General features: G+C 38.7%; 1 protein-coding gene across 2 annotated transcripts; it reads left to right on the forward strand.

Moving 5' to 3' along the window:
- Window positions 1-27,904, forward strand: samhd1 (SAM domain and HD domain 1). 2 transcript variants are annotated; one of them, XM_047371911.1, is made up of 16 exons: window positions 1-354; window positions 475-541; window positions 684-756; window positions 2,374-2,534; window positions 3,694-3,809; window positions 6,019-6,089; window positions 6,626-6,784; window positions 9,044-9,144; window positions 9,256-9,364; window positions 12,947-13,038; window positions 13,146-13,261; window positions 16,823-16,962; window positions 17,277-17,372; window positions 17,549-17,653; window positions 17,978-18,115; window positions 27,102-27,904. In XM_047371911.1, the coding sequence occupies exons 1-16, from the start codon at window positions 168-170 to the stop codon at window positions 27,252-27,254; spliced, it is 1,884 nt and encodes a 627-aa protein (XP_047227867.1). In that variant the 5' UTR covers window positions 1-167; the 3' UTR covers window positions 27,255-27,904. The 2 variants fall into 2 exon arrangements, with proteins under 2 accessions (XP_047227867.1, XP_047227876.1); XM_047371920.1 differs by lacking the exon at window positions 27,102-27,904 and adding an exon at window positions 21,326-23,544.
- The last annotated feature ends 74 nt before the right edge of the window (window positions 27,905-27,978 follow it).

Below are 27,978 nucleotides of genomic sequence, written 5' to 3' on the forward strand. Positions count from 1 at the left end.
ATGTTTTTTACCTAGCTCTACGGGTCCGGCGACACTACAAAACCCGGGTATTTTTCATCTTCTCGCTGCATTCTGAGCTGGATCAGCTGTTTTTCAGACTGTTGAAACTGCTGCTGGCTTAACGCGTTCTTGTCTTCATCAACTAAACGCCTGTTAGTCTGATCGACATGGCGAGTCGTAAGCGAGTCATAGAGCCAGCTCTGAGCACGGATGAGGTGTTCAAAACCCCGGAGAAGAGGGTGTCGGTGGTCCGAGGCTCGCAGCCGGACTCGGACTTCATGCGGTGGGGGGTCGGGGAAACCTGTCAGTACCTGCAAAGGGAAGGCCTTGGAGAATGGAATGATACATTCAGAGGTTCGCTTCACTTTTAATTAGTTATTCACAAAATTAAACTTAAAAAATGTGTGTTAGCGACACAAATGGGACGTGTTTGTTCTGCAGCATATATACTGACATTGTTCTGGTGTGATGCAGCTGAAAAGATTACAGGTGTGGGGCTGAGGTACCTCAAGGATGCAGACCTGGAGAAGATTGGCATAAAGTAAGATTTCACATCTTGCCACAAAATAAGACGACCTCGTGGATGAGAGGAAATGTGACAAACACTTCCTCCTCTGCTACCACATTGAAGCTGTAGCTCTGAAGTGCGGTTTTAATGTAAATCATCTGATTGTTCACTTCAGGCGTCTCGGTGACCGTCTGCGGATCCTGCACAGCCTCAGCAAACTGGGGCAGATTGAAGCAGAACTCAGCAAGGTAAAGGCTTTCAGACAGAGGCAGACTGTCAAGGCTGTTAAGATAACATAAGGCAGACTGTAAATCCAAGGGTATGAGCAAAGAAGAACATTCTTCTTTTTGTTTACAAGCCCCAGTGTCAAAAATGATTTGCATCTTAATCATAAAGTTCACTTGCAGTTGTTAGCATATACAGGGGTTGGACAATGAAACTGAAACACCTGGTTCTAGACCACAATAATTTATTAGTATGGTGTAGGGGCTCCTTTTCCGGCCAATACAGCGTCAATTCGTCTTGGGAATGACATATACAAGTTCTGCACAGTGGTCAGAGGGATTTTAAGCCATTCTTCTTGCAGGATAGTGTCCAGGTCACTTCGTGATACTGGTGGAGGAAAACGTTTCCTGACTCGCTCCTCCAAAACACCCCAAAGTGGCTTAATAATATTTAGATCTGGTGACTGTGCAGGCCATGGGAGATGTTCAACTTCACTTTCATGTTCATCAAACCAATCTTTCACCAGTCTTGCTGTGTGTATTGGTGCATTGTCATCCTGATACACGGCACCACCTTCAGGATACAATGTTTGAACCATTGGATGCACATGGTCCTCAAGAATGGTTCAGTAGTCCTTGGCAGTGACGCTCCCATCTAGCACAAGTATTGGGCCAAGGGAATGCCATGATATGGCAGCCCAAACCATCACTGATCCACCCCCATGCTTCACTCTGGGCATGCAACAGTCTGGGTGGTACGCTTCTTTGGGGCTTCTCCACACCATAACTCTCCTGGATGTGGGGAAAACAGTAAAGGTGGACTCATCAGAGAACAATACATGTTTCACATTGTCCACAGCCCAAGATTTGCGCTCCTTGCACCATTGAAACCGACGTTTGGCATTGGCAAGAGTGAGCAAAGGTTTGGCTATAGCAGCCCGGCCGTGTATATTGACCCTGTGGAGCTCCCAACGGACAGATCTGGTGGAAACAGGAGAGTTGAGGTGCACATTTAATTCTGCCGTGATTTGGGCAGCCGTGGTTTTATGTTTTTTGGATACAATCCGGGTTAGCACCCGAACATCCCTTTCAGACAGCTTCCTCTTGCGTCCACAGTTAATCCTGTTGGATGTGGTTCGTCCTTCTTGGTGGTATGCTGACATTACCCTGGATACCGTGGCTCTTGATACATCACAAAGACTTGCTGTCTTGGTCACAGATGCCCCAGCAAGACGTGCACCAACAATTTGTCCTCTTTTGAACTCTGGTATGTCACCCATAATGTTGTGTGCATTTCAATATTTTGAGCAAAACTGTGCTCTTACCCTGCTAATTGAACCTTCACACTCTGCTCTTACTGGTGCAATGTGCAATCAATGAAGACTGGCTACCAGGCTGGTCCAATTTAGCTATGAAACCTCCCACACTAAAATGACAGGTGTTTCAGTTTCATTGTCCAACCCCTGTATGTACAATGGTGCCAATGAAGCGCCTAATTTAACTTGTATAAATAAAATATATTTTGTGATTTCATCCTGATGTCTGTCTTTAGTGGTTTCACCCTGATATTTGTCATGTTCGGCCCTTTTTTATTGCTGTTGATCACAGATGTGGAGCTAATTTTGTTCTCCTGTTTGTCAGGTTTTTAATGATCCCATCCACGGCCATGTGGAGCTGCACCCCCTTCTCATCAAGATCATCGACACACCTCAGTTTCAGCGACTTCGAAACATCAAGCAGCTTGGAGGGACGTATTACGTTTTTCCTGGAGCATCCCACAATCGTTTTGAACACAGCATTGGGTAAATATCTGTAATTATTGGGCCCCTAGTTGTTGTTAATTAACGTTAGGTGATGGATTTTGAAGACAAATGCTTACATAGTGCCTTGCAAAAGTATCAATGCGTCTGGAAGTTTGTCACATCCTCTCAAGTTACAACCACAAATTTTAAGGTATTTTGTTGGGATTGTAGGTGATAAACCAATTCTAAGTAGTGCTCAAGTTTTATGTGAAAAGAAGAGCATAAAATGTTTTAAAAACTGTTTAGAAATATAAATCTGAATTACGGTATTCAGACATCCTGAGTCAATAATTTGTAGTTGCACATTCCGCTGCTATGACCGCTGCATCTCGTTTGCGCTGCATCTCTACCTGCTTTTCAAATGTACAGACTAATATTTTTGCCCATGCTTTTTACAAAAAGGCTTAGTCAGACCGGATATGGGAGAGTCTCTGAACAGCAATGTTCAAGCCTTGCCACAGATTCTCAGCTGGGTTTAGGTCTGTACTATGACTGCACCGTTCAAACTCAAGAATATGATTTCATCTAAACTGTTGTGTTATAGCCCTGACTATGTCATTCAACAGTGCTCAGTGAGATGTTCAATGCTTGGGATGTTGTTTTATAATCTAACCCTGTTATAAGCTTCACAGCCACAACTTTATTCCTGGCATTTCTTCTGTGTTCCTTGGTCTTCATGATGCTGTTTGTTCATTAATATTCTCTGACAAAGCTCGGAGGCTTTCACGGAACAGCTGGATTTAACTTGAGAAAATATCACGCCCATCTGAATGTTATTAGATGATATATAGCCCTGAATTCACACAACTGGATTCACTGGATTTTATTTAAGAGTTCTCAGAGTAAAAGGGGCTGAATACAGATATTGGTTCCCCTTTCAGTTTTTTCATTAATGGAACATTTTAAAAACTATGTATTCTTTTATTTCCACTTCAAACGTATGCACTACTTTGTTTTGGTCTGTCGCATAAAATATGAAGAAAATACATTATGTGAAAAAATAAAAGGGTATGAAAACTTTACAGAGGCACTGTATTTCAACATAGAATAGAGTTTTCACTCAGAAATTGTTGGTTTTATGCTACTAAGATGGCCAAGTTACTATAAAAGTCTGTCCTTACACTTTGATTTAATGTCTTGTGTTTCTGGCTGATTACAGGGTTGGGTACTTGGCTGGACAACTTGTTCAAACCCTCAACGAGAAGCAGCCAGAGCTCCTCATCTCTCGCAGGGACATTCTCTGTGTGCAGATCGCTGGACTCTGCCATGACCTGGGTCAGTGTTGCTCTGGGCTGGGCTGGCTGCTTCACAGTATACAGGTCCTTCTCAAAATATTAGCATATTGTGATAAAGTTCATTATTTTCCATAATGTCATGATGAAAATTTAACATTCATATATTTTAGATTCATTGCACACTAACTGAAATATTTCAGGTCTTTTATTGTCTTAATACGGATGATTTTGGCATACAGCTCATGAAAACCCAAAATTCCTATCTCACAAAATTAGCATATCATTAAAAAGGTCTCTAAACGAGCTATGAACCTAATCATCTGAATCAACGAGTTAACTCTAAACACCTGCAAAAGATTCCTGAGGCCTTTAAAACTCCCAGCCTGGTTCATCACTCAAAACCCCAATCATGGGTAAGACTGCCGACCTGACTGCTGTCCAGAAGGCCACTATTGACACCCTCAAGCAAGAGGGTAAGACACAGAAAGAAATTTCTGAACGAATAGGCTGTTCCCAGAGTGCTGTATCAAGGCGCCTCAGTGGGAAGTCTGTGGGAAGGAAAAAGTGTGGCAGAAAACGCTGCACAACGAGAAGAGGTGACCGGACCCTGAGGAAGATTGTGGAGAAGAGCCGAATCCAGACCTTGGGGGACCTGCGGAAGCAGTGGACTGAGTCTGGAGTAGAAACATCCAGAGCCACCGTGCACAGGCGTGTGCAGGAAATGGGCTACAGGTGCCGCATTCCCCAGGTCAAGCCACTTTTGAACCAGAAACAGCGGCAGAAGCGCCTGACCTGGGCTACAGAGAAGCAGCACTGGACTGTTGCTCAGTGGTCCAAAGTACTTTTTTCGGATGAAAGCAAATTCTGCATGTCATTCGGAAATCAAGGTGCCAGAGTCTGGAGGAAGACTGGGGAGAAGGAAATGCCAAAATGCCAGAAGTCCAGTGTCAAGTACCCACGGTCAGTGATGGTCTGGGGTGCCGTGTCAGCTGCTGGTGTTGGTCCACTGTGTTTTATCAAGGGCAGGGTCAATGCAGCTAGCTATCAGGAGATTTTGGAGCACTTCATGCTTCAATCTGCTGAAAAGCTTTATGGAGATGAAGATTTCATTTTTCAGCACGACCTGGCACCTGCTCACAGTGCCAAAACCACTGGTAAATGGTTTACTGACCATGGTATCACTGTGCTCAATTGGCCTGCCAACACTCCTGACCTGAACCCCATAGAGAATCTGTGGGATATTGTGAAGAGAACGTTGAGAGACTCAAGACCCAACACTCTGGATGAGCTAAAGGCCGCTATCGAAGCATCCTGGGCCTCCATAAGACCTCAGCAGTGCCACAGGCTGATTGCCTCCATGCCACGCCGCATTGAAGCAGTCATTTCTGCAAAAGGATTCCCAACCAAGTATTGAGTGCATAACTGTACATGATTATTTGAAGGTTGACGTTTTTTTGTATTAAAAACACTTTTCTTTCATTGGTCGGATGAAATATGCTAATTTTGTGAGATAGGAATTTTGGGTTTTCATGAGCTGTATGCCAAAATCATCCGTATTAAGACAATAAAAGACCTGAAATATTTCAGTTAGTGTGCAATGAATCTAAAATATATGAATGTTAAAATTTCATCATGACATTATGGAAAATAATGAACTTTATCACAATATGCTAATATTTTGAGAAGGACCTGTATATCTGGAGACCCGCAGCTTTCTTAAGTGTTTTAACTGCTTTATCTTAACAAGATTTCACAGCTCCTCAAAAAACTATAATATCCTTATATCTCAGAGCTGTTCCATCACCTCACTTGTTTGTGTCCATTTAAGGATTAGTTTGTGTTAGAAGCAATCTCTTTTAAACTTTGAAGTAATGCAATTATAAACACCTACTAAACCCCATGAAGCAGCAAATGACAAGTATGTTCTGTAAAGAAAAATCATCTTTTTTTTTAATCCTCTTACTTTAATTAGAACATAAATGGATCAGCTGAGATTTAGTGGCTATAACTATCCGTATCTCTGAGACAGTTTTCTTGCTCGACCTTTATCTAAACCAAAATAATTTCTTTAGGATTACCACTGATCATACTTACAGGTTTGGTCACAGACGTCTCAATTGTTTGGGTTTAATTTCTGAGTGTAAGAATTGAAGTGAATTTGTTTATAATCTGTTTTGACACCAAGCTACTTCTAATTGCCTTTGAAAGAACATTTAAAACCCAATATTGTTGTTTCCCTCCCCTTCCAGGACATGGACCTTTCTCCCATTTGTTTGATGGTATGTTCATACCCAAAGCACGTCCAGGAATTAATTGGAAGGTAAGAACGTCTCATTTTTATCTCATTGGCATGTATTCTCATGTTGTCTTTCTTGCCTGTTTTTGTTGCACCAATACATTTAGTGTTGCTGATGTTCCTTGTTTGGTTGAAGCTTTGAACATCAATTATGAGTCATAACCAAATAATCTGGCAACTAAAGAGATTCCAAAAGGTAAGCCACAATATACAAGATCAAACTTGCCAATCAGGGGAATTTCCACTTTCCATTTCAACTGGTTTACAAAAGGTTTTATTGATGGTAAACCTGCCTGCAGGCCAGGGCTTCTGCACAGAGCTGTTGATGTCAATTGATGTGATAACAAGACAGTTTAGGGCTCCGACTGATAAAGACAACCAATAAGAACTACTAAGCACAAAGTCATTATGTAAGTTGTGACCACAAACCTGCAGTGAGTAACAGAAGAGTTTACAACATCCTTTTGAGACCAATTTAAGAGGAGCTCTTTCTGTTCTGCTCAGTTTTCGTAATTTCACTTTCTGCTGATTTTTATATTATAACTTTTTGCGTCTTACAGCATGAAGCTGCCTCTCTAAAAATGTTTGACTACCTTGTGGATGACAACAGCCTGAGGCCAGTCATGGAGCAGCATGGCCTGGTGCTGCCAGAAGACCTGGACTTTATCAAGGAGCAGATTGCAGGACCGCTGGACAATAGTTCAGGTCGAGAAGAGAAGGTAAACAATGTCTTAAGTAAACCAAAATGTATGCTCACCACAGGACACTATTCCTGGCCCTTTTATTACACCATTCATGGTTTCTGCAATGCTTTAGATCTCCCATAAAGCAGTGGCGTCCAAACTGTTTGCCTAGCTGCCCTAAATCGTGAAGTTGAAAGTACTCTGGGGACATAGTTTTAAATGAGCCTTTTCTAAATAAAAATCTAAAAACTTATTTGGGGATTTTTTATTTTTAGGTGCTCACAACTTAACAAAACATGCTATATTAAAATAAAACTAAAAAGAATCCGTATATCATTAAAACATGAAAAGGGTCTTGCATGTTTGTGTTAAAAGAAAGGAATAGAATTTCCAAACTTTTCGGAGCTAACCGTGTTCTGTTTGTGGGTCTGCAAAATGATTTTAGGATATGAGTCAATCTTTCTTCTAAAATGCTTGCTGCATCTTGTCAAGTTTAATGAATGGGTGCGTCCAAGTCTGATTTAGAGTAGAATTCACTCAATGTTTGTGGTCCTAATTTCTATATAATTAAAATGAAAGAAATAAATACATAGCTAGTGAAAGACAAAAACTTTGTTTTGTACCCAACGTTGGCCAAATTTGTGTTATTCTTCAGTTGTGGTTGAGTGCCAAACAGAGTTATTCCAAGTGTCATAAATGGACCAGGGCCTCACTTTGGACACCCCTGCACTACAGGCCTTTAAATTTTCCACATTTAGTTGTAAAACTTTATTTTTGCTTTCTTTAACTGCTTTGATGGCATTTATTCGTCCACATGCTGTAGTTCTGGCAGAGACCGTATTGGGCTTTGACTAAACCAGAAACCCCTTCATGTAGTGCAGTAAAGAGCCCTGCTAGAAGGAGTTTAAAGCTGAACAATTAACCTTCTGGTGAAACTCTGAACTCCAAAAACTGAACTGTTGCAGTTTCACTAGGGAAATAAAAAGATGTTCTTGTTAGGTATTTACAACCAGCTCCCCTGTCATAAAAAAGGGCATATTTATCAAAGGTTTGTTTGAATTTAGGGATGTCATTCATTCAGTAATAGCTGTTATGAAGTTTCTTAGATTTCTGGGTCTGAAGGCATTGAAGGCAGGTAACCTATTGGAAAAACACTGGAGTAAATGATTAGGACAATGCACATTAATCAACATTATCGCAATATACTACAATGTAAATATGCAGGAATTAGCACAATAGCTAAATTTCTTCCATTGTCCTAAAGCAGGTAATCACAGAAAGAAAGAAAAAACATATTTAAAATAATAAAACACCTCACTACACAATTTAGAAGACGGGACACAGAGACCACATAGTAGTTCTGTTGAACAAGATGGACACATTAACACAACAAACAGAAGCTATCTAAAAGCAGGATACAAAGCCCTCATCAGTAAGTATTGGAAGACTTTATTATATAACAGGTTTGTTTTCAACCAATGGTTAAGTTTCTTTTAAAAAAATACATAGTTCTCACAGTTTCTGGTATGTGCTGGTAGTAGCCCATTTCATGAATGTGCATCTCTAATAGACGCCACCTTCAAGCTAAACTGTGTTTTGCGCCTCAGTATGTTGCAGTCTCCTCTACCTTGTGCTCTGGTATTTATTGTATTATTCCTTTTCTGAATAATATCCTTTAATCGTGGTGGGGCAAGCCCATTCAAAACAGTTAAGAATCAAGGTTTAAAATGAAATATCTACAAGTGATTTTACAATAATGAAAATAGGATGGTTTCCTGTCAGACTTTGATCGTCTTCTTAATAAGACACTATGGGTTTTACTGTACTTACTGTGTGATAAGGGAGTTATGTTGGGGTATTTTGTATAATTAACATAGCTATAAAATGTAATTTATAATGGTCTTAAAACATCTTTAATTTAACTTATTGAAACTTGCAGCCACCCTGAATATTGCAAAGGGGATGTTTCTAGCACCCCAAATCATGAGACAGTTACATTATAAACAGTTTATATTTTCTCCAAACATTAAGTTCAAACTGTACATGGGAGAATCTGGTATTAATAGTTGCAGTATCAAACACCACCAGTATCCCTGGAGTGGAAAGTTTCAGAATGCATTTACAGTAAAGGGTAAACTCAAATATTTGGACCCGTGGGGATTATCAAGTGTGTTTGTTTAGGAGGGGTGAACTGTACTGTAAATAACCACACATCATACAAAACGTGTTTCAACCTCCTAATAAAAGGTAAAAGATTGGGAATGATAAAACACATTTGTCGTTCTGTCTCCATAGTGGCCATACAAAGGCCGTCCTAAAGACAAGTCCTTCCTCTATGAGATTGTCGCCAACAAAAAGAACGGCATCGATGTCGATAAGTGGGATTATTTTGCCAGGTGAGGCGCTGTTTGGATTTTTTGATTCAATGCTAAATCAACACATTATATAAATTCTTTTTTTATGACATTAAATGACTAATGATTAAATTTTTTCCTATATTTTCTCAGGGACTGCTACCACTTGGGCATCCAGAACAACTTTGACTATCGCCGCTTCCTAAAATTTGCAAGGGTCTGTGAAGTGGATGGGCAGAAGCACATCTGCACAAGAGACAAGGTGTAGTTTTATTTATTTCTTCCTCATTTCTTTTAATTATCAGATTGGAAAATATGAAACTTGGTCGCTAACATTGAGAATATTGTTCTAGGAATCTGGCCAAATTTATTAGTTCTCCAAAACTCTGACAACCCAGGGTTCAGACCAGGAAGCAGGGTCGTAGTTTAACACTCCTCTCTGCAGCTTCTGTACTGCTACCCACCCATTACCCTATTAAGACGATGTCTTGCCCACGGCCAAAATTGAATAGATTAAAAAATAATGTAAAAGGAGGAAATCATGAAAATCTCATAGAAAATAAACAATTCAGACTGAAAAGAACAATGAAACAATTAAATGTGGCTTACTGAACATAAGATCTCTCTCTTCAAAGACTTTGCTAGTTAGTGACCTGATTTGTGACAATCAGATTGATTTATTTTGCCTCACAAACCTGGCTGCAGCAGGAGGATTATGTTACTATAAATTAGTCAACTCCTACTAATTATTTAAATTTTCACATTCCTCGAAATACTGGGCGAGGAGGAGGAGTTGCAACCATCTTTCAGTCTGATTTATTGACTATTCCCAGACCAATACAACTCTTTTGAATATTTAATCCTTAGTTTTCCTCATCCAAATTGCAAAGCACTAAAACCACTTCTGTTTGTTGTTTTGTACCGTCCACCAGGCCCTTACTCTCAATTTTTAGATCAGTTTTCAGACCTTTTATCTGATCTAGTGTTAAATACAAATAAGGTTATTATAGTGGGGGATTTTAACATTCATGTTGACACTGAAAGTGATAGCCTAAATATAGCGTTTAATGCTATCTTAGACTCAATTGGCTGTGCTCAAAATGTTAACAAACCTACCCACCTTTGTCTTCATTCTCTGGACCTTGTGCTGACATATGGCATTGAGTGTAAAGACATAACAATATTTTCTCATAACCCTGTCCTGTCTGACCATTTTTTAATAACCTTTGAGTTTAATTTAACCGAGTACTCCACACCTGAAAGAAAATTTCATTATAGTAGATCATTATCAGACAATGCTGTAACAACCTTTCAAGAATCTGTTCCACTTTTGATTTCCTCATTATCACTGAAAAGCACAATGGAGGGCAATAATTTTTTTTCTTCCCTTTCACAAATTGATTCTCTTGTTCATAATGTTACTTCATCATTGCGTGGTCCATTAGACAATGCAGCCCCATTGAAAAATAAGGTAATTATCCATAGGAGGCAGATTCCCTGGTTTAATTCAGAGCTGCGTACTTTAAAGCACAATGTTAGAAAATTGGAGAGAAAATGGCGCTCTACACACCTAGAGGATTCCTACTTAATCTGGAAAAATAGCCTACTGTTGTATAAAAAGACACTTCGCCAAGCTAGAACAGCTTATTTCTCATCATTAATAGAAGAGAACAAGAATAATCCTAGGTTTCTCTTTAGTACAGTTGCTAAACTTACACAGAGTCATAGCTCTGTTGAGCCATCCATTCCCTTAGCTCTTAGCAGCCATGACTTTATGGGATTCTTCCAAAGTAAAATTGATTCTATTAAAAAGAAAATCTTTGACATACTCCCGAAGATGATTAATTCATCCTCAGCAAGTGAGACAACATTGGAAGTAACTGTAGAACCTGATCTGTGTTTGGACTGCTTTGATCCTGTGGAGCTTCTTGAGTTATCAGAAATATTAGCTTCATCTAAACCTTCAACTTGTATGTTAGACCGAATCCCAACCAAATTATTTAAGGAAGTGTTCTCTCTGATTACCAGCCCCATTTTAGATATGATTAATCTATCCTTAGTAAATGGATATGTACCACAAGCTTTTAAATCAAATGCAGCACTGAGATCTATCAGGCTGGATGATCTGAAAGGCTGGGACATGCTGTAGGGATCAGGGAAAAAGCACTAGGCTGTTTTAAATATTATCTGTCTGACAGATTCCAGTTTGTTCATGTAAATGATAAATCATCTTTAAACTCCAGGGTTAATTGTGAAGTACCACAGGGTTCAGTACTTGGGCCAATTCTCTTTACTATATATATGCTTCCAATAGGTCAAATTATCAGGCAGCATAGAATAAATTTTCACTGTTAGGCTGATGATACTCAGATTTATTTATCCATAAATCCTGATGAGCCCAACCAGTTAGATAGACTACAAGCATGTCTTGAAGATATAAAAACTTGGATGACTTTACATTTTCTGCTTCTAAATTCAGACAAGACCGAAGTTGTTGTCTTTGAACCAGAGTCTTTAAAAAAGAAACTGCTCAGTCAATCACATAACCTGGATGGCATTAAATTGACCTCCGATAATAAAGTAAAAAACCTTGGTGTTACTTTTGACCAGGACATGTCATTTAATTCCCATATTAAACAGGTTTCTAGGATTTCCTTCTTTCATCTCCAGAACATTGCCAACATTAGAAATATCCTATTCAGCAGTGACGCTGAAAAACTAGTCCATGCATTTGTTACTTCAAGGCTGGACTATTGTAATTTGTTACTATCAGGATGTCCACAAAATGCAGTTAAAAGCCTTCAGCTGATTCAAAATGCTGCAGCAAGAGTTCTGATGAAAATTAAAAAGAGAGATCATATTTCTCCTATTTTAGCTTCCCTTCACTGGCTTCCTGTTAAATTCAGAACAGAATTTAAAATTCTCCTCCTCACATATAAAGCCCTTAATGATCTAGCTCCATCATACATCAGAGATCTGATTGTTCCATATGTTCCTAACAGGGAACTTCGTTCTCAGACTGCAGGTTTACTGGTGGTTCCTAGAGTCTCTAGAAGTAGAATGGGAGGCAGATCTTTTAGTTATCAGGGTCCTCTCCTGTGGAACCAGCTCCCAATTTTATTTGGTGAGGCAGACACCCTGTCTACTTTTAAGGCTAGGCTTAAAACTTTCCTTTTTGATAAAGCTTATAGTTAGAGTGGCTTATGTTATCCTGAGCTATCTCTGTAGTTATGCTGCTATAGGCTTAGGCTGCTGGAGGAGATAATGACCACTTTCACCCTCTTCGCTACATTCTCACACTACTCTCCAATTTTGCATTATTTGCTGTTATTTCAGCTTCTAACTTTATGTTCTCTCTCTTGTCTCTTCCTAGAAGCTACACCTGGCCTGACTCTGTGTCTACCTATGACACATTTCTGGAGAGGGGCATCGTCCGAGCTTCTGCTGGCAACAACTTAATGCTCACCCTCTACCGATGACCCACATGGCCCTGTCTTTCAGTGTTTAACCCTGTCTCTCTCCTAGACATAGCTACTGACTGAGCTTCTACTGTGACTAACTCTATGTGCTCTCTTTCAGTCTCTGTAACCTTGAAAACTGGCTCAGAGTTTATCTGTACTTTCTTTCTAGATGAAACGACTAAAGGACCCACATCCATTAACATTTACTTTTCCTTCCCATAGAAGGTACTCCTGGATCAGTGCTTCTGTATTCTCTTTGTGTCTCTGCTCTGTTCTCTTAAACCCCCAGTTGGTTGTGGCAGATGGCTTGAGACAACATGTGTTGTGAATTGGCGCTTTATAAATAAACTGAATTAAAAATTGAATTGAATGGTTGTAAACAGGAGGTGGGCAATCTGTACGACATGTTCCACACTAGGAACTGTCTCCACAGGAGAGCCTACCAGCACAAAGTGGGCAACATCATTGAGACAATGTAAGTCATTACTCTGATTTTCTTTTGCTTAGTTGTTGTGGTTTATTTTCTTGGACCATGCAGCAGTTTTTATCAGAAGTACTAAAATGTTTGTTTTATCTCCACAGGATCACAGAAGCTTTTTTAAAAGCAGATCGACACATCAGGATTCAAGGCTCTCAGGAACAAATCTTCTCTCTGTCCACAGCTATTGATGACATGGTGGCCTACACCAAGCTGACAGGTCAGTGAAAACTCTATATTTACATTTAAATAGCATACCATCTCAGTCACCAAGAATGTGTTTCCACTGTTGCTGTCAAAGGCAGTGAAAGTCCATCCAACAGGCCACTGTACATTATTGGCGTGCATAATTTGGAGCCTAGAATATTCTACCAAATATTGGATCCAAGCAATCCTTTGTGATTGCTATATTTCATACAGGGATAGTGTGATGATGATTATGATAATCTCAATTCCATATCTTGTGCAACTCTACTTGAATTACATCTTAAATTGAAGCTAAATTGGCATGACCTCTCCTACTATTTCTGTGTATGAGTTCTGAGACTATTATGCTTTTTGTTTTTAACTATATATTTATAATTTATATTTATATTTCCAAATTTATGTCAACTGTATGTTTGTCTATGTGTAGTACCTTACCACCAAAGCATGTTTTTTTTCTGATTCTGATGTCTTTAGATCAGTGTATGTTAGGGCTGCAACAAAATTTTGCTAATCGATTCATTTGGCGACTATGTTTTTCAATTTGTTGATTTAATAATCAGATTTCAAAAGGTGCTTTTGTAGATTTTTGGTTTTTGTTACAGAATTTGAACCAGGTGAAGCTAAAACTACGCCACTTGAGGAGTTCTGGATAGAGCATATTTACTGCCTAAGGTTTTTCATCTTAAATGCAAAATGCATATATTTTATGTACAATTTTAGCCTAATTACTACTCTGGGTGGGTTGTTATTTCAGCAAATGGCATGTTTTAGAGTCTTTATACTCCAGTTAACGATTATTACATTACTAAATTAGTTGACTATTATTTCACTAATCGATTAATCATGAGTAATCCTACCAATTGTTTCAGCCCTAGTGTATTTTTAAATATTTTTTGTTTTCAGTTGGCTCATAGTAAACAAAGTTAATAGCTTTTCTTTTTCTTTTTTTTTTTTTTTATATAAGAAATTAGAGTATTTATTGCATTGAGTTGTGACCTTCTAAATCTGAATTTACACGTAATTCTAAATACACATAAAACTCACATAATTCAAAATATACAATAGAATAAAATAGAAATAGAAATGTCCTTTATTGCCCTTGAGTGGGGAAATTCAGGTGTAGCAGCAGCACAAAGGTAGAAATATAAAAATAAAAAGAATAAGAGACTGTACAGTAAGGGCAAATTTACAACAGAAAAAATAACCCTGTGTAGTTATTAAAAAATGGCATACTCAGATTGAATAAAATGTGCAACTAAGTAGGGTGATTTATAAAATGTAGAAAACCTGCATGTATGTTTGTGCATAAACAAGCAAGAACAGACTATTTGCTAGAAAGGAAGAAGCTGTGCAAATAACAGCTGGGATGTAAACATACTTATTGAGCTTAATGGGAGCAGTGATGGTTATAAAGTCTTACAGCTGGTGGGAGGAAGGACTTGAGATAACAATACTTTGTGCACCTAGGATGCAGCAGTCTGTCACTGAAGGAGCTCTCCAGTTATGCAACAGCTTCATGCTCTTCCTCCTGACTCTATGACCTTGGTACACAAATAAAAATGCTAAATTTACTTTCCTCTGAAAAGAGGACTTTGGAAACTGAAATAAAGTTCACTGCTTTTTCTTCTTAGCCCAGTGTAAGATGATTATCTCAGGTTCAGCAGCGGCCTAACACGAGAAAAGCGTCAGTTGATGCCCATTCACTGGATATGTCTGTGTGTGGTGGCTCTGGAAGCACTGTCTCCTGACAGTTGTCATATACACCGTCTACAAGGAGGGTAAACCACAAAAAGACTTTGCTTAAGAAATTGTCTCATCAGCAATCTTCCCCACGATTGTGTAGGTCAGAAGAAGACCTTTTTGGATAACAAAAACTACTTCTGTGGAAGTTTTGTTGCTTATGAATCATACAGCACCACCAGGAAACAGTATGAGCACAACATCCAGATTTTCAGAGTAATTCACTAAAGGTGGACTAGGTCTTGCTATTTTGATAAATACACACATATATTTATATATACACATGTATGTATTAGCAGTTGTTAACATTAGATCAATTAGACCAGTTACTGGGTTAATTAAGGTATTATAAACTGAGTACTTAAACTTTAAATGCTCCAAATTAAGCAACAGATATAGCTTTGCTGCACTCAGTAAACTCACCTTTTGTAGAACAAAACGCATGAAAATATCGGGATTCATAAAACAAAATAGGAAGCAGTTTAACTAGCTTAACTTCCACAGAATGAGTTGTTTTGGACTTGCTACTGCATTTATCACTGGTTTTTATTGCGCGATCTGCATATGGGTCTTGGAGCTCCTCCAGGCTTCACAGCGGACCAGACCGACGTTGATACAGTCTCAAACCAGGGTTACAGTAAATATAGCACTGAGTGAAACAACCGGAGGTGAAGTGAGCAGCATGGAGCAGTAGCAGCAGACACAAGGGATGATTCAAGATCTGAAGACACTACCTGGGGTCTCATTTTTTTAACTTTATGTTAGAATCTTTAGAGAAACATTTATTTAAACATATCGTATGCGCATGTAATTTATCTTATTTTAATAATAATAATTATTATTTTGCATCATTATTAATAATAAAAATAATAATTTGTGATGTTTAATTATTAACAATAACTGCCGATATCTAAATGTACTTTTGCACCAAGGAAGTATTCTTTCCTGCTGAGCCTTGATCCGTTTAGCAACAGCAGTAACAACCTTTTCTTTGGCGTTCTTTTCACATCAGATGCTCTGAACAGCGTGGTTATAGACTGCTTCAACATACTCCTTCATCTGTCAGATATCCTGAGCTCTGACATCATTTCTCTTGCGAGTTCAGAAGGTTTCTTGTTCAAAGTAGTTTGCTGAGAAGTCCTCCGATCACAACTGGCTGTGCTTGGTTGGACCAGCCCATCTGTCCCTCCTCAGGTTTCCAGCTCTGATCCAGGCAGCTCTGATCCTCTTCACTTCAGGAAAGTAGTGCAGACTAACAGCTGCTGTCGTAGCATTGCTGCCACCATTGGCAATGCTTGTTTCACCATATTAACACAGTTTTTAAGGCAACTTGCCTTCTACCTGAACTGTTTATCATTGACGCTAACACAATGAATAACAAGGAGACTTCCCCTTAGATGTCATTTCCAGGCGACTTTGGACTTGCAACACAAAATATGCTTTTTTTTGTTTCACAATTGTCTTTTAACATATCTTTAATCCTAATATGTCAATTACTGCTCAATTCATTCAATATTAAGATGTTTTCTTTCAATTTCTGCATTTATGGGAAAAGAGTGTCAAAGGCACTTCAAATTAAAATGTGATTTGCAGAATATGATTTGCATCATTTGACACTTACATTTTAGTATACTTTGTTTTGGGGTTTTTTTCTCAAAGGGAATGTTGTGTATTAATTGTAAAATGTTAATTAGGTTCCATGACTAGAATTTAAATACTTGCCTTAAAGTTGACCTTTTTATGGTACCCATTGGTTAGTTTTAAACAAATAATCTGACTAATTTTCTTGATTTTGTTTGCTCTGATCTCTTCTATCTCTCCTTTTGCCTTCTAGATAATGTCTTTGAACAGATCCTGAACTCTTCCTCTCAGGAGCTTGCAGAAGCAAGGCAGATACTGCACAACATCATCTGCCGGCACCTCTACAAGTGCCTCGGGCAAACCCGGCCAGACAAAGCCTTGACTGTCAGTCAGGTCTGTTTGTAATAGGACAGTGGAAATAATTAAGTTAGGCTAGTGGAGGGTTAAGATATCTGAATTGTTTGCATTTCTTCAAGTGACACAGGGTCTTGCTTCATTAAGTTAATATCTAAACCCTGAAAAAGAATCTCAAAAGAGTAAAAATGTAATCTCTTATCGCAGATTTTGAAAACGATTAGGAATTAGGCAATTGTGGTGATCAATATGTGTTTATAGACTCAAACGTACTGCAGTGTAGTTGGTGTTGTAGCTTAATGATGCCTAGATAGAGGCATCTTTTGACTGTTCCAATTGTTTCTCTCCTTAAGGAAACCATTCTCAGCTGGGAGGCAGATTTGGCTAAATCCGCCCCTCAGAGTGGCTCCCTGGATGTTGTTCTGCAGCCAGAGGACTTTGTAGTCAGTGTGAGTTTTATCGAAGTTTATTAAATCCTTTGTCATCTTTCTGCAAACCTCAAGAGTTAATTTCGTTTGGGTCGCTGTTGAGGGTTTTTGTCATGTGTTTTGATTTTTTAAATATTGCCTTTCCTTTTTTTTCCTTGCTTTACATTTGGATTTAAGAAAAAAATTATTTATTTTAGGTAATAGTAATGGACTATGGTATGAAGGAAAAGAACCCCATCAATAACGTGCGGTTTTACTGCAAGGAAGATCCAACAAAAGCCATAAAGATCTGCAAAAACCAGGTAAGAATTTAAGCTAATATTAAAGAATTCCACTAATTCATAGGTGCCAAACTTTAGTCCTCAAGTGATGTTGTTCTGCAACTTTTAGATCTCACTCTTCTTCAGCAACCCTGTATGAAATTATAGGTCTGTAGAACTTAACTGTTTGCTGAAGGTCAGGTGTGTTGGACCAGGAACAGATCTGAAAGTTGCAGGACATTGGACCCCAAACACAGTAGTTTGAAACGCCTGCACTAGATGTTTAACATTTATTCTGTCTCTGCTTCCATTTTGAATTTATCACTAAAGATAAACTTCTATATGTGCTGCTTTTATTCCTTTTAGGTATCTAAACTTCTCCCAGAACACTTTGCTGAACAGCTGATCAGGGTATACTGCAAGAAAACAGATGAGAAGACTGTGGAGGCTGCCAAGAAGCACTTTGTTCAATGGTGCATGGACATGAACTTCTCAAAGCCTCAGGTATTCCTTGAGCCTACATGGCATCAGCAGTTAGTCAATTGTTATTATTTATCAATTTAGGACTGTGGTATAACATTATACAGGTCCTTCTCAAAATATTAGCATATTGTGATAAAGTTCATTATTTTCCATAATGTAATGATGAAAATTTAACATTCATATATTTTAGATTCATTGCACACTAATTGAAATATTTCAGGTCTTTTATTGTCTTAATACGGATGATTTTGACATACAGCTCATGAAAACCCAAAATTCCTATCTCACAAAATTAGCATATTATTAAAAGGGTCTCTAAACGAGCTATGAACCTAATCATCTGAATCAACAAGTTAACTCTAAACACCTGCAAAAGATTCCTGAGGCCTTTAAAACTCCCAGCCTGGTTCATCACTCAAAACCCCAATCATGGGTAAGACTGCTGACCTGACTGCTGTCCAGAAGGCCACTATTGACACCCTCAAGCAAGAGGGTAAGACACAGAAAGAAATTTCTGAACGAATAGGCTGTTCCCAGAGTGCTGTATCAAGGCACCTCAGTGGGAAGACTGTGGGAAGGAAAAAGTGTGGCAGAAAACGCTGCACAACGAGAAGAGGTGACCGGACCCTGAGGAAGATTGTGGAGAAGGGCCGATTCCAGACCTTGGGGGACCTGCGGAAGCAGTGGACTGAGTCTGGAGTAGAAACATCCAGAGCCACCGTGCACAGGCGTGTGCAGGAAATGGGCTACAGGTGCCGCATTCCCCAGGTCAAGCCACTTTTGAACCAGAAACAGCGGCAGAAGCGCCTGACCTGGGCTACAGAGAAGCAGCACTGGACTGTTGCTCAGTGGTCCAAAGTACTTTTTTCGGATGAAAGCAAATTCTGCATGTCATTCGGAAATCAAGGTGCCAGAGTCTGGAGGAAGACTGGGGAGAAGGAAATGCCAGAAGTCCAGTGTCAAGTACCCACAGTCAGTGATGGTCTGGGGTGCCGTGTCAGCTGCTAGTGTTGGTCCACTGTGTTTTATCAAGGGCAGGGTCAATGCAGCTAGCTATCAGGAGATTTTGGAGCACTTCATGCTTCCATCTGCTGAAAAGCTTTATGGAGATGAAGATTTCATTTTTCAGCACGACCTGGCACCTGCTCACAGTGTCAAAACCACTGGTAAATGGTTTACTGACCATGGTATCACTGTGCTCAATTGGCCTGCCAACTCTCCTGACCTGAACCCCATAGAGAATCTGTGGGATATTGTGAAGAGAACGTTGAGAGACTCAAGACCCAACACTCTGGATGAGCTAAAGGCCGCTATCGAAGCATCCTGGGCCTCCATAAGACCTCAGCAGTGCCACAGGCTGATTGCCTCCATGCCACGCCGCATTGAAGCAGTCATTTCTGCCAAAGGATTCCCGACCAAGTATTGAGTGCATAACTGTACATGATTATTTGAAGGTTGACGTTTTTTGTATTAAAAACACTTTTCTTTTATTGGTCGGATGAAATATGCTAATTTTGTGAGATAGGAATTTTGGGTTTTCATGAGCTGTATGCCAAAATCATCCGTATTAAGACAATAAAAGACCTGAAATATTTCAGTTAGTGTGCAATGAATCTAAAATATATGAATGTTACATTTTCATCATTACATTATAGAAAATAATGAACTTTATCACAATATGCTAATATTTTGAGAAGGACCTGTATAGTGGATTTTCCCTGATTTCGAAGGCCCTGCGGTCACAGCAAACTTCTCATTTTGTATGCTGTTGTGAAAATAGGCCCAGCTTCTGTGGTGAGATTGAAATGCTTCATTCAGGTGGTGGCAGCATAATAGCACCTAGGATGCTTTATGGAGGGAGCCTGTGGGCAGCTTAACCATGTGGTGTGGCCCGTGTGTGTCTATTGATCATCAGATAATTTACAGGGTACTGGCCGCACAGGCCTCATGCTAAGGCTATAACCTAATCATGCCCACATCAGGCTCACAGCACACCGGAGACTTTATTTTAGTAGTATTATATTTATTAATATTCTTGGGAGTGTGGCTGCTATACGTATGGGGTCCTATCATAGCTCTGGCTACAACAAAAGGATCTCACCAAACAACCGAAGTAATCCACACTCTCTAAAAATCGATGATGCCCAGGCCACATGGAGATTAGTATATTCATTGTGTTCTGTATAGCACAGGATTCCCAGATGAAGAATGGTATGCACACACCAATATTGTATATTTATCCTGATGACTGGGTGACCAAACTTGATTTTGAGTTCAATGCAGAATGTATGTATTATGCTGTCAAAGAGAAGCCCTGAAACCATATTTAGTGATGAAACAACCATAATATTATTTTATAATTATAAATGAAAAAAATCACTTTTCATCACAACATAGTTTTTAGATTCTTTGTACAATATTGCATTAATGTATGAGTTGATGCAGTACTCTAAAGAGTGAAGGAGTTGTACCCTATGCACAAGCAGAACCAGATAGTGACATGGTAGATTTGGTTTTCAAATTAGGGACTGTCCTAAGGAACATAAAGAAAACTTGTCTACTGCAATGCACACCTAACTCATCTCCCAGCCTGTGTTGTGAAACATCTACAGATAGTCCAGAACGTGGCAGCACATCTGGTCTTCAATCAGCCAAAAAGAGCAGAGGTCAGCCCTCATTTGCCGCCCACATCAAATTCAAACCACTGATGTTGGCCAACAAAGTGGTTAAAAGAATGACTCCAATCTACTAGAAAGCTCTCGCAACACAATGCTCAAGACAATCCAGACACTTTTCGTGTGCTGTTCCACGATCGTGGAATGACCTACCAAGTGCTACCAGAACAGGGGCATCCCTGTCTATCTTCAAGAAACTGTTGAAGACCCAGCTCTTCAGAGAGAATCTCCTATCCTAGCACCTACCTTGTACTTTATTATCACCTCTCTCTCTCTCTGCACTTTCCTCTATGCCCACTCTCTATTTCTTCACAGTCACCCATCACCTCTGACAGAACCTGACTAGTGGTCTTTCGTCAAGTGGCTTATCGTTAGCTTTGATATTAACTGCATTGATATAGTCTCATCTGTAAGTTGCTTTCGATAAAAGCGTCTGCCAAATGCATAAACATAAAACTTCCCAACTTTGTCTCTTTAATTATGCATTCGCTTTTATTCTGTAAGCCCTGGATTCTTGCAGGTCTAATAACAAACATGCTTTCTTTCTTACATGTAGGATGGAGATATCATAGCACCTGAGCTCACTCCTCTGAAACTCAGTTGGCGCAACAACAACGGAGGCGAGGACAGTGACGACAGCAGCTCCAAAGAAACAGAGGTTCTTGTGAATGGGCTCAAGAAAGCTAAAACTCAGCTTAACTTTAAGTAAAAGGGAGAGAGACAGCAGCCCCTTCTTGCACATGAATAGTGAACAAAGATAAATGTTAAATGACAACTGTATTTTTCTACAAGGTGAGTGTGTTGATGAGCTCAGTAAATAGGTTTTTACGGAAAAAAGAAACTACCATATAAAAAAAAAAAAAAGATTGTAGTGAAACATTTCTTGAAAAGGTTTGTTTCAGAAAAATAAATCTCAGTTCAACATTATACATATTTATTTTATTGTTAATCATTTTAACGAGGTTTTATTTATCACCAATTCATTAGGAAGTCGAACTGCCTTTTGTAGTTTTTAAAGCAGAATCCCCTTAATCAAATCCATCCATCATAGTCTAATACATTTAAACAGATCAGCACATTTAAATGTTTTTACATTTTATTATTATTTGAGGTCAGGGGGAAACTATTTTTTTTTTTTTTTTTTTAGTGTTTTGGTTGAAATTTTGTTACGTTATTTATTGTTTATCCAGAAAATAACTCTGCTTGCTCATCATATTTGCCTTGCAGGTCTGATTGAAAGATTTAAGTGTTCCTTCTACATAATTATGTAGTGGCCTCATCAGATCTTTGTTCAATTGTGTTGTAAAAAGTTTTTGAATGTAACTCTTGTAAAGGTTTGAAATAAACCCTTTTGAAGCGATTCTGTGTTTTATATTGATTAAAACCAGAGGAACCATGCAGTCGTCTAAAGCTAAAGACAGAAGTTTTTTTTAGATTTGCCATTTTTGGTGTAGCTTCTAGGAAGAGAAAAGAGAGAAAACATACAGTTAAAAGCTGAAATAACAGCAAATAATGCAAAATTGGAGAGTAGCATGAGAATATAGCGAAGAGGGTGAAAGTGGTCATTGTCTCCCCAGCAGCCTAAGCCTATAGCAGCATAACTACAGAGAAAGCTCAAAATAATCTCAGCCAGTCTAACTATAAGCTTTATCTTTTTATATTTACCTTTTTTATTGGAAAATGAGAAACATTTTAAAGGCCATCAAGTAATATTAAAGCAGCTGAATCTGATTTGCACATAGCAGCATAAATACTTTCTAAATACGAACAGATTTCAGCTGGTGTCTCTACTTCCCATGCCTTTTTTGCAACTCATTTTAGTTATGTGTTCAATACTTATTTCCTGTGTCATTCCAGTTATTTACCCATTCATTCATTTGTGGCTAATTTGCTGTGCTTTATTTGTATGTGCAAATTTATTGGGTTCTCTTTGACACCTGATGTGAATTTAACGTCAATGGCCCTATCAGAAATATTTATACTGAGAAAAATATTGACTTGTTCAATACTTATCTTATGTACTGTACATGTTTTCTCGCATCTAATCCAGCTAATCTGTAATGCAGTTTGGGAAATGTTAAAAGGCAGTTCACAATATACTAGTTCAGACTTGAAAATCATTTGAATTCAACTGGTACCATAACTGAGAAATTATAGGATAATTGTTTCGAAGGACCAACTTCTGTTATGTCTCTATTTCCATCTGCCTTAAACCTGACTTTTTTAATTTTTACAACAAACTTTTCTCATATCTGCTTTTTGTATTGCATAACAGAGAATCTATAAGTACAAGGTAGACAAACTTATAAATTCAAGCCTCTTTTCCTATTAGAGTCCACTGCACAAGCTATCTATTGGAACAATTTAGTGACTTTATTGATATGAAGCTGTTTTGATATTGATATGTTCTGTTTACAGAAGATATATATTCTTTGTTTCCCTGACAAAAACATTTTACAAAATGTCATGCTGTTTGCCAAGAAAGTGTCTTTCCCTTTAAATTTTACATTATAAGCTACATGTACATTCAACAAACTTTTGATTTTACTCCTCCATCCTGACAGTCATTGAAGACAGTTTTGTTAAGAATCATGAATGTGTTCTTATAATGACATAAAGTTAAATACATAGTGTCCTATGTGAACATTAACCTGCTGAGGGACAAGTAGTTGGAAACGAGCCTTGGGCTATAATCTGACATATTTTCAAATGCTGTATTTGTTTATTAATATGCACTGTCCCTGTTTTAAATCAATAAATCCGAATATAACTGAATCTTTTCTTGGTAATGCCAATTTACTGGGCCAATATAGCAGCCTTACTTTCTCTAGAACCAGTTAAGAGTTTCCTTAGCTATGTGTTTTGAACTAGTCTCTTTCAAACCTACCAGGAAAATATTATTATGGGCATTGATAATGAGAAACATTTAGGGCAGAGTTCTTGGATGAGTAGGAGCTTAGGCGGCAGATTTTTAATTTTGTAGAATATCTGTCATAACTTGGCTGAGAAGATATAAATGTCTTACATGAATAGTTACACACAATAAACCGTTAAAATGTATGGAGCAATTCAGTGCTCAGGGTGTGATAGAATCTATTTTATTTTCAGCGTAAATCCTTGTGTTCTTGGTAGTGATGATTAAAACAAGTCTTTGTGTCAAATTTTCTTACTGCAGGAATCCATGTTTCACAAAATGAGAACAAGTTGGTCTTGTTTTAAATGGGTGCAACAATCAAGAATGTGATCAAATCTTTTTCCTGGCATGACTTTGTTTTCTTACTGATGAGCCAAGAGACTGGATTTACCTGCTTGCTCGAACACAGTAACGATGGATCTGTTGTTCAACATCAGGTGCAGTGACAAGGGTGTGTTCACATATTTTTAATCTTTAACAGTATGCACCATGTTTTGATGAACAAAACATGGTGCATACTGGGTCATTCTACCAGTTTAACTTTTTTTCTCTGAAGCCAATACAGTTTGTTTTACTGTGTTTTTTGGATATAAATTCTCATTTCATCTTTAGATTATTATCAAGAATGTCCCATTTTGATTTTTCCAGTCCTCCTTCCTTCAGTAATGAAAACCCTGCCAGTACAATACAGGTCCTTCTCAAAATATTAGCATATTGTGATAAAGTTCATTATTTTCCATAATGTCATGATGAAAATTTAACATTCATATATTTTAGATTCACTGCACACTAACTGAAATATTTAAGGTCTTTTATTGTCTTAATACGGATGATTTTGGCATACAGCTCATGAAAACCCAAAATTCCTATCTCACAAAATTACCATATTTCATCCGACCAATAAAAGAAAAGTGTTTTTAATACAAAAAACGTCAACCTTCAAATAATCATGTACAGTTATGCACTCAATACTTGGTCGGGAATCCTTTTGCAGAAATGACTGCTTCAATGCGGCGTGGCATGGAGGCAATCAGCCTGTGGCACTGCTGAGGTCTTATGGAGGCCCAGGATGCTTCGATAGCGGCCTTTAACTCATCCAGAGTGTTGGGTCTTGAGTCTCTCAACGTTCTCTTCACAATATCCCACAGATTCTCTATGGGGTTCAGGTCAGGAGAGTTGGCAGGCCAATTGAGCACAGTGATACCATGGTCAGTAAACCATTTACCAGTGGTTTTGGCACTGTGAGCAGGTGCCAGGTCGTGTTGAAAAATGAAATCTTCATCTCCATAAAGCTTTTCAGCAGATGGAAGCATGAAGTGCTCCAAAATCCCCTGATAGCTAGCTGCATTGACCCTGCCCTTGATAAAACACAGTGGACAAACACCAGCAGCTGACACGGCACCCCAGACCATCACTGACCGTGGGTACTTGACACTGGACTTCTGGCATTTTGGCATTTCCTTCTCCCCAGTCTTCCTCCAGACTCTGGCACCTTGATTTCCGAATGACATGCAGAATTTGCTTTCATCCGAAAAAAGTACTTTGGACCACTCAGCAACAGTCCAGTGCTGCTTCTCTGTAGCCCAGGTCAGGCGCTTCTGCCACTGTTTCTGGTTCAAAAGTGGCTTGACCTGGGGAATGTGGCACCTGTAGCCCATTTCCTGCACACGCCTGTGCACGGTGGCTCTGGATGTTTCTACTCCAGACTCAGTCCACTGCTTCCGCAGGTCCCCCAAGGTCTGGAATCGGCCCTTCTCCACAATCTTCCTCAGGCTCCGGTCACCTCTTCTCATTGTGCAGCATTTTCTGCCACACTTTTTCCTTCCCACAGACTTCCCACTGAGGTGCCTTGATACAGCACTCTGGGAACAGCCTATTCGTTCAGAAATTTCTTTCTGTGTCTTACCCTCTTGCTTGAGGGTGTCAATAGTGGCCTTCTGGACAGCAGTCAGGTCGGCGGTCTTACCCATGATTGGGGTTTTGAGTGATGAACCAGGCTGGGAGTTTTAAAGGCCTCAGGAATCTTTTGCAGGTGTTTAGAGCTAACTCGTTGATTCAGATGATTAGGTTCATAGCTCGTTTAGAGACCCTTTTAATGATATGCTAATTTTGTGAGATAGGAATTTTGGGTTTTCATGAGCTGTATACCAAAATCATCCGTATTAAGACAATAAAAGACCTTAAATATTTCAGTTAGTGTGCAATGAATCTAAAATATATGAATGTTAAATTTTCATCATGACATTATGGAAAATAATGAACTTTATCACAATATGCTAATATTTTGAGAAGGACCTGTATGTTGTAAGACAGGCCACGTCATGATGTAGTCATCTAGTCATGGAGATTAGTATATTCATTGTGTTCTGTATAGCACAGGATTCCCAGATGAAGAATGGTATGCACACACCAATATTGTATATTTATCCTGATGACTGGGTGACCAAACTTGATTTTGAGTTCAATGCAGAATGTATGTATTATGCTGTCAAAGAGAAGCCCTGAAACCATATTTAGTGATGAAACAACCATAATATTATTTTATAATTATAAATGAAAAAAATCACTTTTCATCACAACATAGTTTTTAGATTCTTTGTACAATATTGCATTAATGTATGAGTTGATGCAGTACTCTAAAGAGTGAAGGAGTTGTACCCTATGCACAAGCAGAACCAGATAGTGACATGGTAGATTTGGTTTTCAAATTAGGGACTGTCCTAAGGAACATAAAGAAAACTTGTCTACTGCAATGCACACCTAACTCATCTCCCAGCCTGTGTTGTGAAACATCTACAGATAGTCCAGAACGTGGCAGCACATCTGGTCTTCAATCAGCCAAAAAGAGCAGAGGTCAGCCCTCATTTGCCGCCCACATCAAATTCAAACCACTGATGTTGGCCAACAAAGTGGTTAAAGGAATGACTCCAATCTACTAGAAAGTTCTCGCAACACAATGCTCAAGACAATCCAGACACTTTTCGTGTGCTGTTCCACGATCGTGGAATGACCTACCAAGTGCTACCAGAACAGGGGCATCCCTGTCTATCTTCAAGAAACTGTTGAAGACCCAGCTCTTCAGAGAGAATCTCCTATCCTAGCACCTACCTTGTACTTTATTATCACCTCTCTCTCTCTCTGCACTTTCCTCTATGCCCACTCTCTATTTCTTCACAGTCACCCATCACCTCTGACAGAACCTGACTAGTGGTCTTTCGTCAAGTGGCTTATCGTTAGCTTTGATATTAACTGCATTGATATAGTCTCATCTGTAAGTTGCTTTCGATAAAAGCGTCTGCCAAATGCATAAACATAAAACTTCCCAACTTTGTCTCTTTAATTATGCATTCGCTTTTATTCTGTAAGCCCTGGATTCTTGCAGGTCTAATAACAAACATGCTTTCTTTCTTACATGTAGGATGGAGATATCATAGCACCTGAGCTCACTCCTCTGAAACTCAGTTGGCGCAACAACAACGAAGGCGAGGACAGTGACGACAGCAGCTCCAAAGAAACAGAGGTTCTTGTGAATGGGCTCAAGAAAGCTAAAACTCAGCTTAACTTTAAGTAAAAGGGAGAGAGACAGCAGCCCCTTCTTGCACATGAATAGTGAACAAAGATAAATGTTAAATGACAACTGTATTTTTCTACAAGGTGAGTGTGTTGATGAGCTCAGTAAATAGGTTTTTACGGAAAAAAGAAACTACCATATAAAAAAAAAAAAAGATTGTAGTGAAACATTTCTTGAAAAGGTTTGTTTCAGAAAAATAAATCTCAGTTCAACATTATACATATTTATTTTATTGTTAATCACTTTAACGAGGTTTTATTTATCACCAATTCATTAGGAAGTCGAACTGCCTTTTGTAGTTTTCAAAGCAGAATCCCCTTAATCAAATCCATCCATCATAGTCTAATACATTTAAACAGATCAGCACATTTAAATGTTTTTACATTTTATTATTATTTGAGGTCAGGGGGAAACAATTTTTTTTTTTTTTTTTTTAGTGTTTTGGTTGAAATTTTGTTACGTTATTTATTGTTTATCCAGAAAATAACTCTGCTTGCTCATCATATTTGCCTTGCAGGTCTGATTGAAAGATTTAAGTGTTCCTTCTACATAATTATGTAGTGGCCTCATCAGATCTTTGCTCAATTGTGTTGTAAAAAGTTTTTGAATGTAACTCTTGTAAAGGTTTGAAATAAACCCTTTTGAAGCGATTCTGTGTTTTATATTGATTAAAACCAGAGGAACCATGCAGTCGTCTAAAGCTAAAGACAGAAGTTTTTTTTAG

This window comes from Girardinichthys multiradiatus, chromosome 1 (genome assembly GCF_021462225.1).
Source record: "Girardinichthys multiradiatus isolate DD_20200921_A chromosome 1, DD_fGirMul_XY1, whole genome shotgun sequence".
NCBI classification, from domain to species: domain Eukaryota; kingdom Metazoa; phylum Chordata; class Actinopteri; order Cyprinodontiformes; family Goodeidae; genus Girardinichthys; species Girardinichthys multiradiatus.